General features: G+C 35.4%; 2 protein-coding genes across 2 annotated transcripts; both read right to left on the bottom strand.

Annotated features, from left to right (window-relative positions):
* Positions 1 to 23: 23 nt before the first annotated feature.
* On the bottom strand, positions 24 to 6,610 carry LOC116173130 (WD repeat-containing protein 47-like). The gene is made up of 3 exons (XM_031490415.1): positions 6,411 to 6,610; positions 794 to 1,494; positions 24 to 676 (listed from the first exon to the last, which is right to left on the bottom strand). The coding sequence occupies exons 2-3, from the start codon at positions 1,467 to 1,469 to the stop codon at positions 531 to 533; spliced, it is 822 nt and encodes a 273-aa protein (XP_031346275.1). The 5' UTR covers positions 1,470 to 1,494; positions 6,411 to 6,610; the 3' UTR covers positions 24 to 530.
* On the bottom strand, positions 6,149 to 15,112 carry LOC116173615. The gene is made up of 3 exons (XM_031491234.1): positions 14,552 to 15,112; positions 6,411 to 6,601; positions 6,149 to 6,161 (listed from the first exon to the last, which is right to left on the bottom strand). Exons 1-3 carry the CDS (start codon positions 15,110 to 15,112, stop codon positions 6,149 to 6,151), a joined length of 765 nt encoding a protein of 254 aa, XP_031347094.1.
* Positions 15,113 to 15,655: the final 543 nt, after the last annotated feature.

Here is a 15,655-nt window from a genome sequence, read left to right as displayed (position 1 = left end):
GAAAGTCTTGAAAAATAAATCAATTAGAAGAAATGATGATTTATTTGCTACATTATAAGTTATAGATATTTCCTTCTATTGTATCAGATTAAATTTTATTGTATATATACAGCAAAGGCCACATTACAAAAGCTAATGTATAGGGTAGTAGTTACAAATATAGATAATAAAAATAATGTAAATATGATACGCAAAAACGGTCAGTTCTACAACCTCAAATCTAATAATGAATGAAGAACAGTTAATATACGATACTAATATCGTTTCCTACAATAGGATCTGCTTTATAACAATTCAAATATATTTTATACCTTAATACAAAATAAAAAGTATAGCGAACAATAAAATCACGAAATTAACAATTTCTAGTGAACGATTATCGTATCTAAGTAATAAATATCTAAGAATTACATTAACAAAACTACAAAATTAGATATAAATACATTTTGTGCAGTCGAATATTAGTAATATAATCACTTTTGTTATACATTAGTAGATCAGTTGCGGTCGAGAGCGAATGAAGCTGTTTTCTAAACGGGCGGCAAAGCCCATAATGTGGCTGTTTTGTCTGCGGATGTAGATAAGAAGGAGAATTCGGAAGGGTGCCATCGGGCGGATATTACTTTATCTTGATGTTGCGCCACCACTACACTGGGCAATGGCAGTGTTAAATCTCCTGAAAATGAAAAAAAAATTCAGTAAGGTACTCCATAAGTATCCAAGAGATTAGGGATAACATGATGCACGAAAGAAATAGGCGTCCATGGTGGTGCGGCGGTATATAGAAACTTACCCTGTAAATCTGTAAGAACTAATTTATTATCATAACCACCAGTCAGCAGGTAGTAAGCTGATGGTGAAAATCGAATAGATCTAACATCGCCGGAGTGCGGTTTGAACGTTTGTACACTACGGCCTCCTCTGATATCGTACAGAACGCACGAGCTGTCTTCGTGGCCGGACACAAGCAATCGTCCTGATGGATCCACACACAAGCTGGCAACAGGAGATCCCTGCCTCGTTCCGGGCACCGTGCACGGCGTAACCATATTGACACAGCCTCTCGTTCTCAAATCCCAAAAACGGACGGTCTTATCGTGCGATCCGCTGACGAACATCGCCCCTCCCCATGTGTACAAAGATAAAATATGACCAGTATGTCCACTCAGTGCTTGAAAGGGTGTGCCCGTAGCGCAATCCGTGACGTAAATTTTGCAATCGCCCGCGCCACCGCTAATCAAAAGGCTCGATTTGTTCGACGTATCCTCCAAGAAGCAAATATCTCTAACTGTGCCGTCGTGCATTGAGAGCTCGACCTCGTCGCCCTCCAAGTTGGAGGTGTCCACGTTGAATTTCATTAACTTTACGGTTTTGTCGTTGGATCCCGTTGCCATTAGGTCCCCCATCGGCGACCATGCCAGACAGTAAATGGAACCCTTGTGATGTTTGGTTCGTTTGAAGAGCACCATTGGCTGGTACGTTTGATGTTCTTCTCTGAAATCATTTTCCAAATTATAGTCATGTTTCACAAACTCTGATTAAGTGACAATAGCATAATTATTTTAGTTTGATAAATACCATGAATACTTTTTACTCGTCCATTTATAACGGGACTATTGTAACAATGGAAAAATTTGGAAAAATATGTGTTCTATCCAGAGGTGGGCAGTATTCGATTTTGTAAATACTTTTTAGTATTCAAATCCTTTAAAGTATTCAAATACTTTCTAATTAAATACTTTTATGGAAGCAGTATTTGTATTTGTAACTCAAATACTTTCACAAATATTTAGTATTCGATCGACTACACCAAAATTTCTCGGGAAAACACTTTTTCTTATTAATTTTGGTGCGTAGAATCCAAAACAATTCGCACGTTTTCCATTAGACCTCTCAATAAATACTTATGGCCAAAAAACAAATTTCGGAAAAAAATTCAAAGGGCTGTAACTTTTGATCTAGTAGCCCAATCTTGGAACTGTTTGAAATTATGGATTCTACGGGCCAAATTCTATAGGAAAATGTTTTTTCCCGGTCGATCTCAGACAATTTTTTTTCGGGGCTCAAAAAAAGGCAGTGTATAACCTTCCTTTTTTTTCCAAAAATCGACTACACATTTTGAATACTTATTTTTTTAAGTATCTGAATACTTTTCAATGTATCTGTATCTAGTATTCGCTTGTGCTGGTCGTGAAAGTATTTAGTATTCAAATACTTTTTGAAAGTATTCTGCCCAGCTCTGGTTCTATCCATCTTCTAAAATAGAAAGATAATAAGAAACTTGTGGTTGGGTATAACTTTTTAATGGATGGATTAATTTGTTAATCCCCTAGAGATCTCCAGCGCATGGACGCGCTATTAATTTGGGACTACTGGTAGGCGCCACAATCAAAGAACGAATTTGAATTCAAAATTCCAAATATGCAGGCAACAAATTAAATAAAGAAAAGATATAGTCCTAAATTCAATGAAAAGTGATACCACGAAATACGCAAGCCATCTCTTTTTTAAGGGGCGCAAGAAAAATATTCGCCCAATGAACACTCTTGGAGATTCGTTCAGTCTGCAAGAAAAGTTCATGTAAGTGGCGAATGTTATTTATCGCAGCGCCGAATGTAAAAGGAAAATTCCACCGTTTGTGAACGGACTGCCGCCTTCTCTGGAAAACATCTGCCATTCGAAAATTCGCACAGCGTTCGAAAGATTCGATCTCAAAAGCTCGCCTTTGGAATATTCGCCCCAAGCGGCCATCCCTTAGCAAATTTGTTCTAAGAAAAATTCACCTTCAGAGAAAGGAAAAGTTCAGTAACCCACCCTTGAAGTACTCAAATGCCTTATTTTACATGAGATAACCTAAACTGCATCCTAAACCTATGTATTGCACCCCTATGCGAAATAAACGACCTCGAATCCTTGTTTATATATTATATTAAATGTTCTGCCAAACGCGACCTCAAATTTGCTTGTCCTAAAAACACGATACTAAAATCGTTCTGTTTTCAATTTTCTATGGATACAGGGCTTGTGCTTATTTTCGATAGTCCGTATTTCTCAGCGCCTACAGCAATTCACGTTCGTGTAATTTAAGGAGATAGAAAGAGAAGATTTCGGAGAAATCTGACGAGATTCTGAAGGAGATACCGGCGTTATTTGAGATGCTCCAAGGAAATACGCTATTTTCGGAGAGGCAATGTTTCGTCCCTGGTTGTTTTTGGTGAAAAATTTCCCAGTCCAAATAAATCATTCTGCTATTCTTGATGTCGGCCAAGTATTAATTTGTATTGATAATTATTTGATTTCTAATAAATTAGAATTTCTAAGTAAAAGTAATTAAAAACTAAACTAAAAAAGTTAATTTTCAACTGAGAAAGTTTAGGCTGTTGTAGATTCCTGCATTAGAATTTTGCGATCTGCATTATCTATTAATAAACAACAATAAAAATAATATTAGACAATTATATCTATTTCAGTAAAAGTGATGAAGTCTTAACTTAATCTGACAATCTTAGTCAATGGCTTTACCTTAGCAGGAGTGCACCATTCAGAAAATTGTAAAAAAACCGGATCAGATGTTTAAGGAAAACTGAATGCGTCAATCTCCAAATTTTAGTCCATGCTTTTACCTTCCACCCCATGATTTAAGTTCATAAATTGTTCGTTCAAATCGTCACTGTTGTGAAATGCTTTGATCTAGCAAGGGTATGTAGGTATAAAAATTTATAAACTTGATCTGGGACTTTTAAGGTGAAAGCGGTGAATAACATTTGCAAATTTGAACGAAATGAGACGCATTTTCGCTTTTCTGAGATGAATTGTTTAACAAATTTCGCCAGGTTTTAACGACAATTTTTCGTATACCTCATGTATGTTACCAGGGGCGGACTGGGTACTTACGGGCCAGGTGGAATTGCATAGGTTACGGGTTACGTAGAATCCATAATTTCAAACAGTTCCAAAATTGGGCTACTAGTTCAAAAGTTACAGCCCTTTGAATTTTCTTTCGAAATTGGTTTCTAGCCCATAACTTTTGATTGAGAAGTCCGATCGAAAAAGTACGAATTGTTTTAGATTCTACGCACCAAAATTAATAAGAAAAAGTGTTTTCCCGAGAAATTTTGGTGCAGTCGATTTTTGGTAAAAAAGGAAGGTTATACACTGCCTTTTTTTGAGCCCCGAAAAAAAAATTGTCTCAGATCGACCCGGAAAAAAAATTTTCTTATAGAATGTGGCCTGTAGAATCCATAATTTCAAACAGTTCCAAGATTGGGCTACTAGTTCAAAAGTTACAGCCCTTTGAATTTTCTTTCGAAATTGGTTTCTAGTCTATAACTTTTGATTGAGAAGTCTGATCGAAAAAGTACGAATTGTTTTGGATTCTACGCACCAAAATTAATAAGAAAAAGTGTTTTCCCGAGAAATTTTGGTGCAGTCGATTTTTGGTAAAAAAGGAAGGTTATACACTGCCTTTTTTTGAGCCCGAAAAAAAAATTGTCTCAGATCGACCCGGAAAAAAATTTTCTTATAGAATGTGGCCTGTAGAATCCATAATTTCAAACAGTTCCAAGATTGGGCTTCTAGTTCAAAAGTTACAGCCCTTTGAATTTTCTTACAAAATTGGTTTCTAGTCCATAACTTTTGATTGAGAAGTCCGATCGAAAAAGTACGAATTGTTTTAGATTCTACGCACCGAAATTAATAAGAAAAAGTGTTTTCCCGAGAAATTTTGGTGCAATCAATTTTTGGTAAAAAAGGAAGGTTATACACTGCCTTTTTTTGAGCCCCGAAAAAAAATTGTCTCAGATCGACCTGGAAAAAAATTTTCTTATGTGGCCTGTAGAATCCATAATTTCAAACAGTTCCAAAATTGGGCCACTAGTTCCTTTTCCGGAAATCAATTACAATACAGGTTTTTTTAAATTGCAGCTGATAATTAAAAGTAACAAAATATACAAACCAAACGAGGCGGGTCGCCTATCATTGTATTTCATGACTTCAATTAAAACAGAATTTTTTTAATTTTTTAACAACCTAACATCAACCCCAATTAGAGAAACGTGTTAATAACTTATTAATAGTGCAAGAAAATAAATACAGCACATACTTATAAATTTCCAACGGGCCATTATGATGTACAGGCCAGGTGGCAATCGCCACCCGCCCCCCCGGGCCAGTCCACCCCTGTATGTTACGTTTGAAAGGTTCTAATAAAAGTCTACGTATTGTAGACAGTTATTGTAGTAAAGGAAAGCGTATTGTGAAAATACGACCATTTGGGGAGTAGAAATATTCAGAGAAAAAGAAAAAATGTCCAGTGTGTTTTTGACTCTCTCTGATTGTACTTACTAAAATAAGAGAACCACAAAATTTAGTAGCCACCTGTCGGAACTGTTCCATTTGCTATTTCCTTAACGAAATTGGGGTATAGGGTATTGAATTGAAGAAATTTTCTAACTTTACATGTACAGCCATTGAATAAGTTATTGAATTTTCTCTCAATAAATCCTGATCTAAATATCGAATGAGGAAAATATATAACAGTGCCCTGACTACATGAGAGATCGATGTACAACATTTGAACGATTCGGTGGACACATCTCGTTTTTGGCATGTCTACTGACGGATTTTTACTATTTCCAAATTTTTGTAAAACTTTTTGTACTTTACTCAACACTAGAAAGTGGTGGGATTTTATAATTATTGCTGTTTTATCACGCTCATTATAATTGTATTAATTTAAGTTTTCGTGTTAGCGAGTGAAGTATCTTTTTGTTCAGTCGGCCACAAAGATTATGCCTACTAACTAGATTCGAAGAGACTGCAATAAATAATGTATGGCAGTTTTAATGATGTTTTTTGTATATATAGATTGGGATTTACGTATGCAACAAGGGTCACGTTATGACCTTTACTAACGCAAATTAGTTGAGTCTATGCAACTGCCAAAGGACGAGTATTTGGAAACATGTCTTGATGTTGCACAAACGTGCTTAAAGATACAAATTACAGGTAATACATGCTAGCAAAGCAGGAATGCTGCGCTTATAACAGTTACCCGTTACAGTTTTCTTAGTTTTGAGCTACTGTACCTTCTTACGTAAGTTTCATACGTTGAAGGTCAAGAAGAAATGGGCCACTCATTTGTATATCACTAACCCGTATAGCTACGGTATTTAAAATTAAAAACTACGAAAACAAGTTTATTACATTAAATTAACATAAGTGAAGTGGCACAGATTTTACAACCAATTGATTCGGCTAATTATTGCGTTTTACTGCAATTTTAATCATAACTATTAACAATAAATTCGAAATTTATTTATTAGGCAAAGAAACATGACAAACTCACGAATGCAATTATCAAGGAGAAAGTTGCAAAATTTCAATTTCGTTATAGCGAGCGTACTACTCACCTAACGTCACCCAATTTCGGATATCCACATATTCGAAGAGTTTTCGAATTGGATCCGACGGCGTACAGCTGACCACCGGGGTGGAATTCTGCACAGCGAACCGCCTGGACATCTTCGAGGGTCGTAACGGCAACAAACCGAGGCCTAGTCCCGCTACTTGCATCGCTATTGTCCAAATCGATACTTTTCGTCTGCAACAAAAAATTTAAAACGTGTTACGGCCGTTACTTTCCAAAGTCGCTTGATTAAACTTGACTTGTAATTACCGATGCACGAATAGAGTGCTTATTAAATTAATAACACGGCAGTAGCAAATACTTTTGAAAAACGCTAATGTGTAACGGATCTATGTATTATTAAAATGAACGCAGTTATAGCTGTACCAATAGGAAATCCGTATGTATTGAATTCAATGAAGCGTGTAGGTACCTAGAAAAATAATCGAGAAACTATGCCAATAATCCACGTTTCATCAAAATAAGCATCTGAAGATGAATTCTGAAGTACTGACCTAATACCCACTGACGACCTTTGAAGAGTGAAGATTTTTAATTTCATTAAAGAAAGCAATAATTTCTTCAATTATAGTACAATGAAATTTAAAACTTACTACCTGCAGATGTAATTAATGTTGAGATAGCTTTCATGATCATGAACCAAAAGCTTGTAAATTTAAACTGTTGGCCAGATGTACATTTCCTAGTTTCTTCATAGCCAATAATTCTACAATCTCACGCATGAAGTTGAATATTGCTTAAAGATTAATGAATTTCACAAAGCACGGGTAATAATAGTAATAATTCGCCACTACACAATCATTTTGTTTTTCTTTTTAAAAGCATATACCGGAGAAAAAGCTAAACCTTGACTTTTAGAATACAAGACAGAGAACTTATAGTAACCTACCCTTTTAGGTAGTAAATTTTTTACTGTCACTTGTATTACAAACGTCGCTTTTTACATAAAACATTTATTTCTAGCTTATCTTAAAAGATATCAGTGATGTATTTGCCGAGGTATTTGCATTTAACAGATAAAGTAGGTAGCTAAGTTAGTCATCTTCACAATAGTACAACCGGGGCCTTAAGCAAAGATTCCTGAATCTTACTAACATTGAGTATGTAAAACTCAATTTTTTCTAATGGAACACCCCATACTTTTTTATCAATTATACAGGGTGTAACCGCAAGCTGTGGCGCCTACAGTCCGACTTCAATGCAATAAAAACCATATTTAATGACAGCAAAAATACTACAAAACGGCCATCATTAGAACGTTTTAAATTATTCTTTTCGGTGACTACTAATAGTGGACTCAAATATTTTAAATGGCATGATTATGTTTTTTAATTGAATTTGATAGAATTTATCTCCCTAAATTCAACGATTATTGCTAAAGATAAGTAAGTACTTTTGATTCGAATTTTTCACACAAAAAATTAAAGAAGCTAATTTTTCAAAATGTTGTAGTATGCTATAGAAACAATCCTCTTTATGCATCAAGTGTAACAGAAATCGTGAGGAATTTTATAGCATGCCATGCAAACAATCCTTTAATAGCTGTCAATATGCTTTAGTGTGGTTTAATAAATTAACTGATATGTTGCAAGTATACAATCAAAGCCGTGGGTAAGCAGGGCGGCTGTATCGCGAACCACTCCCTATTTGACATCCTCGAGGAACCACGCAAGTTTGTTAGACTGGGAGAATACTTTATGTCTTTCGAATAATTTAATACAAATTACACCATTATTTTTCGTTTCCCTATGCTTAATTTAAGTTTCCGAAATTTAAACAAAATACGTGCGGGGTTATTCAGTTGGACAGCGGGTTCATACAAGAGATACAAAAGTTGTGGGGAATCTCCAGAAAACCAAAAGTAGAAAAAAAACAAATGAATATCGCAAAGTTGGTAAAAATGGAAATTTTTTCAATTTTTAATGGAACGCCCTATATATTAGAATTAAAATTGACTAGATCTTTTCTTTTTGATTTCATAAATATATCATATGTTGACTTACACTATACTACAAACTGTTTTACCAATTCGCAGTTGCCGTGACAAAACAAATAATTTGAACGCCACTAATAATTAATTATTTATTCTGCTGTCGAAATTACTTTATTCCATTCCAGCTATAAAATATGGGTTCTACAGAAGAAGAAAAGGTTGAAATAGTTCGATTATAGTACAAAAACGATAATAATGTTCCTCACGGGCAAGCGGAATATCGGCGAATTTACCCCCATATGGCATTTCTTTCTAAAACCGCTTTCAATAGAAAGAGAGGTGCATGATGGAGCAACTGCGATTTGATAAAACATTTTGATAATATTATACTGTAAGCCTTGCGGAATCCCCACCCTAATTGGTTTAGGGCTACTGATTTTGTTGTTAACTCTGACAGTCTGTGATCGGTCAGAGAGATATTATCACAATTAAGAGCGTTTATTTATTTATTAAGTTTATTTATTAAGAGATTGTGGTCATATGAAAAACAAAACTCGGTATCGATATAAAATAAAATATTAATGATAACGAAAATTCATTTCCATCATCTAAAAGAACAGAAAAGGTTCCCTAAAGAAAGTTTTTTTAGTTTTTAAATATCTCCCCAAATAACCATTTTAAAACCACAAATCAAAAACGTCAATTATGTTATTTTTTGTATACTCCGTGGACTAAATCAATGTAGTTTGTCATTCATTTAAAGGACTAAATTGTCGCTTTTTTTAAGCGATCATATCTCCGCTGTCTCTATCTATGCAAATTAGCGAAATTTCTGTACTGAACACGAAATTTGTGCAACCTGTATATTCACTATGGAAAGCTCCCAAAAAAAAACATCCTAACTTAACTTGCAAGCAATAATCCCCATTCGCCTGGACTCATAATATGTAACTGTGTTATTTAAATATTGCAACTGACAAATAAGGCAAATTTAAAATATCCTGCATTACAAGAAACTGCAATTAATGCCATCTTACATGCGGCGTTGCGTTATGATCTTATGATTAAAAAAACACGAAATCTAAGCTAGATAATGTTTATGAAGATAATTAATTCACTAACACACTTTCACAACTACAGAAAAAACTTACGCTTCACGGTCAGTAAATTCAAACATAAAAATTACAATCAGTGAACAAAATTAATAAAATCGCGAGTAAGAAAGCCGAATCAATACAGGCCTAGCTCCAACTTTTCGTATGAATAACATGTTGACATATCTGGAATCAATCAATCAAGAACATGAATGAAATGGTTTTTGGTAATCATTCATTTATACGGGCACGACTACTTTGTCAAAGAAAATTTTCGGTGCATATCATTCTTGTGGTATAATTGGAAGAGTAGAAAAGTTTATACAATGGAATGGAATAATTTTAAACTAGAGCGTAGTGAAAGATGATGATGGAAAAATAATTGATCCCTGTAATTAACCAAGAATTTCTACAACTGTCTCGGTACGCGAATGTTATAGAGCGGTAACCAAATTTCGTTTCGCCATATAGTATATTAAGCTACAAGGGTGGTAAGTGAAGTTTACTTATGGTCGAGGGCAAGGGCAGACCTATAGAAAAACTTATACCATCCGCCTTGCTTACAATATTTTTGCACGATCGAGAACAATCAGTGGGTAGGTATGTCAGAAAGAATTAATTCCAAATGGAAGTCACCATATTAATTTAAAACGGAATTTTTGGTATAATCTCCTAACAGTCTGTGGGCTGAATATTCGATGTTGCGGACTGACATTTCGAAATACACTAAATAAATAGCGTTTTTGAAAGAAAATCTAATGTGTTTACCAGAGAAGACATGAACCGATTCTTAACTGAAGAATTTTTTAATACTTAAAGTATTATAGATGATGTGTAATGTGCAATCGAGTTTCATTAATTTCAGGTAGTGCTGATAATTGGAATAGCGGGAGCCTGCAGGAAACAATTGTCCAAATATTGGAATACGGCGAACTTACACAATTATTAACCACAAAGACGAAAAGATAAATTTTCTGGAACTTCGTCCAAAATATTGTTCTACAACATTCAACATGAAATAGCTAAAATGTTTGCTCTCTATTAGTCGTACTTAACTGTTTGTATTTCTTTGTTGTTAATTGTACATGTTTTTTTCCAAATAAAGAGTTGTAATTAAGTTACATCACCGTAAGGGATTGGAGTACGTATTAGATTTAACAGGTCTAGGGCGGTAAGTATGACCTACAACCCTCCTCTCATATCTTGTAAAATGTCAAAAACGGCCGATCGTGCAAAAACGATCTTCTTCCGACCGGAAAATTTGATGTTTATACTGATTTGATTAGAATCCACCAATTACAGCTCGTTATATTTATACTGATTCACTTATTCATTAGTCGCAACTCAACTTTATCCTAAACACTTTTCGGCAACCGAGGAAAAACGCCATCCGCCATCCCTTTTAAAAGCTCTAAAACACCAACACACTAAGAAGAGTGGATTTGGAAAGTGTGAAAGGAGATTACCATTTTGTCCAACGTCTGTCTACAATCGATTCCGCATCTTCAAATACTTATTTATGTATTTATGTACAATTAAGATGTTTACACAAACAGTTACAAATTCTTCCGCTGTCCACGACGTATCAATATACAATTATCCCCGCGGTACATATAACGTTTCATTTTCACTTGCTGGACAATAAAAATTTCTTAATGAATCAAAACTACGAGTGCTTTGCACTACAATTTGGCCTGTGGCTATGGTGTCATTTGTTTACCTAATAGTGTATTAGTAAAAACCGAGGCAAAAACGCAAAAAAGTGTATCTTAAAACGATTGAAGAAGGTAATATTCCAGAAGAAATTCTTTAACGTGCAGCTAACAAGAACGTCAAGGTCAACTGAAAAGCTTAAATTCGAAGAATGGGGTAAGTAAATTAACGAAACCATTCTGAGGGGCACGTCGTGCAAATCGGATGACAATATCGTCTATGGGGTCCTTTATGAGCTAATTTAGAGTTCTTACACTTTTCTGTATAGATAATGAATTTCTGAAAACGTGAATTTTGTGAGTTTTTCGAATGCTTTATAATTTTACGGTACCGGAAAAAAGGCCCCTGGAAAAAAACCCCGGAATAAAAACCCCCGGAATAAAAACCCATGGAAAGAAAACCCCCCGGAAAAAAACCCCGGAAAAAAACCCACGGAAAGAAAGACCCCCTGGTAAAAAACCGGAAGAAAAACCACAGGGAAAAAAGGAAATATTGCGCGAGAGCTAAAGTTGCATATTGTTTACTGAAACAGGAATATCAAACAGAACTCGGTTGAGATATTTTAACAAATTTTCACAATTTTTACAAAATACGTAATTGCATATTATCCTAAACTACCATTAACCCTAATACTATGACTTATAGCTTCTAAGAAGTTTACCACATCTCTTTGTCCGGCGCTGTATTCTTCGCAGATATTTTTTAGTCTACTTTGCAGCAGTACATATTTTGCTTTCTTCTTTTTTGGGATTAATTGACCTAAATGTTGTAGGTGTAATTTTAAATGAATTTAAAGTATGTTTTCGCAAACGTGATTAAGATCACAATCCTTTGTTAATATTTAACAGATGAATAACGTTGGTTTGAGCCCATGTCATTTGGTAAACATCAAAAATCGACCAATCATATACCATATAATCATTGATTAACTAACACTCTTTGTGAAACCGGGTATAAGTTACTGAACAACGCTTTTTGCAAGCTAATTCAGCACAGGACTACACAGTTCGCACTTTTAGAAATCTTACGAAGGGCCGGTTCCACAATGCAAGTATATACCAGGTATAAGCTTTTTCAAGTATAAAATCTAAAAATTCAATCCAATTTTCAGATTTTGTACTTGGAATATCTTATACTATAAGTATATACTTGCTTTGTACAATCGCCCTAAGATGTATACCTACCTATTGTGGAGATTTAAAAAAGGGGGTTTTCATTCCAGGGTTTTTTTTCCGGGGGGTTTTCTTTCCGTGGGTTTTTATTCCGTGGGTTTTTATTCCGGGGTTTTTTTTCACGGGTTTTTTTTCCTAGACTCATAATTTTAATGACTTTACCTAATTTTTTTTAGTGTTTGGGGGTTTCGGTTTTCGTGGATACAGTTCGAGATCCATGTGCGTGAACATAGCACCCTTACAAATACAATTAGAATTGAGTTCCTGTGCACCTCTCATAGTTCTCGACTTCTGTCATTTTTTATACGGGAAATGAATTATATAGAACTTATTAATAATGACTTGCTAAGGTTAGGTATTATTAATAGAACTTCAGTGATCCATAACTCCGAGCATAACTCTTAAGACATTTTTTTAGAAGACATTGCACCCCTTGTAAACTTTGAAATGTTTCCACACGGGAAACGGATTATAGATAGAATTTTAGGAAGAATGTTCAGTTTGCCTTCTAATTTTAAAAGCAGTATTTCTCGGGCTCGGATGGTTTGTAGTGACTATTTTTCAGGGAGGGGTATCGAATCTTCTTTGCCTGAAAGGTATTCCATATCTCTTAAACTCCCTGTTGCTGTGTTGTCCCTCAAAACGTTTAAAAAAAAAATAAAAATTCGATGGCCCTCCTTGAAAACTTATCACATAAGTCCTAAGGGTTCTCAATTTGGGGGAGAGTCTAAAAATATCCCCCCCCCCCAGTTACATGCACTCCAGGAAAGAAATATTTCGAGAATTGGAGTATTGGAGCTCCAAAAGCGTTTCCTTCCTGTAACGTACGTACATCTTATGTAGATGCCCCCAGATCCCCCGGTCTTAAATTCTCCCCAGATTTTTAAACTTTAGTACATTTGTGGTTATTTTTCAAGAAGATCTATCGAACTTTCTTTGCCTGAAAGGTATTCCATAGCTCCCACACTCCCTGTTACTGCGTTGTCCCTCAAAACGTTAAAAAATAAAAATTCGATGGCCGTCCTTGGAAAATGATTACAAAAGTATTAAACGTTTAATAATTTGGAGGAGAGTCCAAGCTGAGGGGTCTGAGAGGTATGGAAAAATGCTTTCCAGGAAAAAAATATTCCGTGAATTGTTTATTGTTCCGAAAGATCTTTCCTGGAACGTATACTAAATGGGTATTGAATGAGTGTTTGCGAGTAGGAATATTGAATGAGTGTTTGCGAGTAGGAATACATAGTTGCAAAATATTTCTATGAACGTGTGACACACAGGGTTTTTATGTGTTGAAGAGTTAAAAATTTGAGGGGAAAAGTTGAAACGTACATCTTAAACTTTTGGTTGATGAAATTCGTAAAGGCAGAGCCGTCTTAACAAGTGAATGACATTTACACGTAGCTGTATCTACAGAAAACTAATAAGCAGGTAAGTTGTTGTAATTATGATCTTAATTTAAATTTAAATATATCCAAGAGAATGTTTAGTGATATTTTTTTTTGCTGGCTTAGGTCGGAAAATGATAACTTTCTTGGCTACGAAAAACAATGCTTTGAATCACAAAAACGTTATTATTATGCGAGAAATAAGAGGGGATGACACCTTTCTAAGTTTTGATTCGTAAATCGTAAAAATCAGAATGATCCAAATTGCCACAGATGCAGGTGCTTTTGAAATAACATATGTTTTTCAACAAATTCTAAATTGTTCGATTAAACTTTCAATTTCTCCCTAGTTGCCAAGAGTGCTTCTTCATTAACATTCAATAGCGAGGAATGTCTGGATTGTTTAAAATATTGCAAATTATGAAATAGATGCTATCAAGAGAAATTATTTTTCAGTTTCGTAACGCAAAGTACACGATGCAATTGTTACAGAAAGTAAATAGAATCATTAATCATAAATACGTTATGCAAACACAATAATAACAATTAGCTACCCGCATTGTTTCGCACGGTCCCTAATTAAAAATGAGTTTAGATTTGTTACCATTTTAATTGCGGCACTGCACTACATGCGAAAAACGTTTTCTTAATAATACGAATCTAAGAAAGAAAGCAAATTCTTTTATATACGAAAATTTAAATAAATGAGCGTATAAAGATCCGAGCACGTTCGGCGAACTTTCTCCTCAGGATGACATTTCGTTTCGGTCATTTTTGTGAATAAAAGTGAAATCAGGCGAGGTGCAAGCAAAAAAGGTAAAGTATACCTGTAAATTTTGCGCAACGTCGTAATTATCAAGAAGCAGGTTGTCCATCGATCTCCTGTTACTGCGATACTTTTTGCTGTGTTTATCGTAGTTGCTTTTATTCTTGTGTCTTCGGCCGATTTTGTTTCCGTTTTCGTCCTCCTCCCACTCGGAGGACATTTCGACGAATTCTGGTCTGACATCATCTAAAGATCTCGATCTACACTGGCAAGGATGAACTTCGGCCTTTCTGGAGGTCACCCTTCGACGAGTCGGATCGATCATTAGGAGGCGATCTTTGTTGGGGTTTGGGGGTGGAGGCATCGCGTTTCTGTAATAGGGTGCTAAGTAACAGTAATCCCGCGACTTGTTTATCTGGCAATAATTTGACGAGTTATAAGTGGAATGGGGCAGTATATAGTTGCCACGCTCACGCCAATCTGGCGGTTTAAAGCTTAAGATCTGCCGATTGTGGGCCAAGTATTGGGGGTGGACCGGCGGCCACCCTCTTCGAGACAGCATCTCGAGACTTTGCCAGTGCTTCACCGTTGGCGGTCGCTGCTTCAGAAGAAGATCACCCATTTTCATAAATCACGCACAAGCACTACGAACATTAACACTACCGAACATAACGGCGGCTTTACTCTGAAGACTTCTTCGCGTACGTGCAAAATAACCTACTTTACTGCCCCACCAATGCGAATAAACTCATTTCCTCTTCTAAGCAGCACTTACCCGATACGTTTTTTTGAAAGTTTGCCAACATCTGTTAATTGTCTATGATTTAACTTCATTAACGGAACAAATCAAATTTTAGATCACTCTAATTACGTAAGATAAAAACGTCTCCTCGACTGTCCCTTTCACTGTTCAAATGTCAAGTGCGAATTTAACGCGCAAGTGTTAAAAATTGTACTCATGGGACCACCAAAACGAATTTTTAATAAGTCACAACTAATTGCATTTGATCAACTTATTGAGAAATTAATGAGTTTTAGCATCTGTAACGTGAGTCGCAAATTTTTGAAGTTCGTGACGATATGTGTGGCTACCACCTTTTATTCTTTTACGGGTGGTATAATTATAGGCATGTAATTTGTTTGATCCGACAAACGTTCTGCCATT

Source organism: Photinus pyralis, unplaced genomic scaffold (assembly GCF_008802855.1).
Source record: "Photinus pyralis isolate 1611_PpyrPB1 unplaced genomic scaffold, Ppyr1.3 Ppyr1.4_LG6, whole genome shotgun sequence".
Classification (NCBI taxonomy): Eukaryota; Metazoa; Arthropoda; class Insecta; order Coleoptera; family Lampyridae; genus Photinus; species Photinus pyralis.
This window is presented reverse-complemented; position numbering and strand designations above follow the sequence as displayed.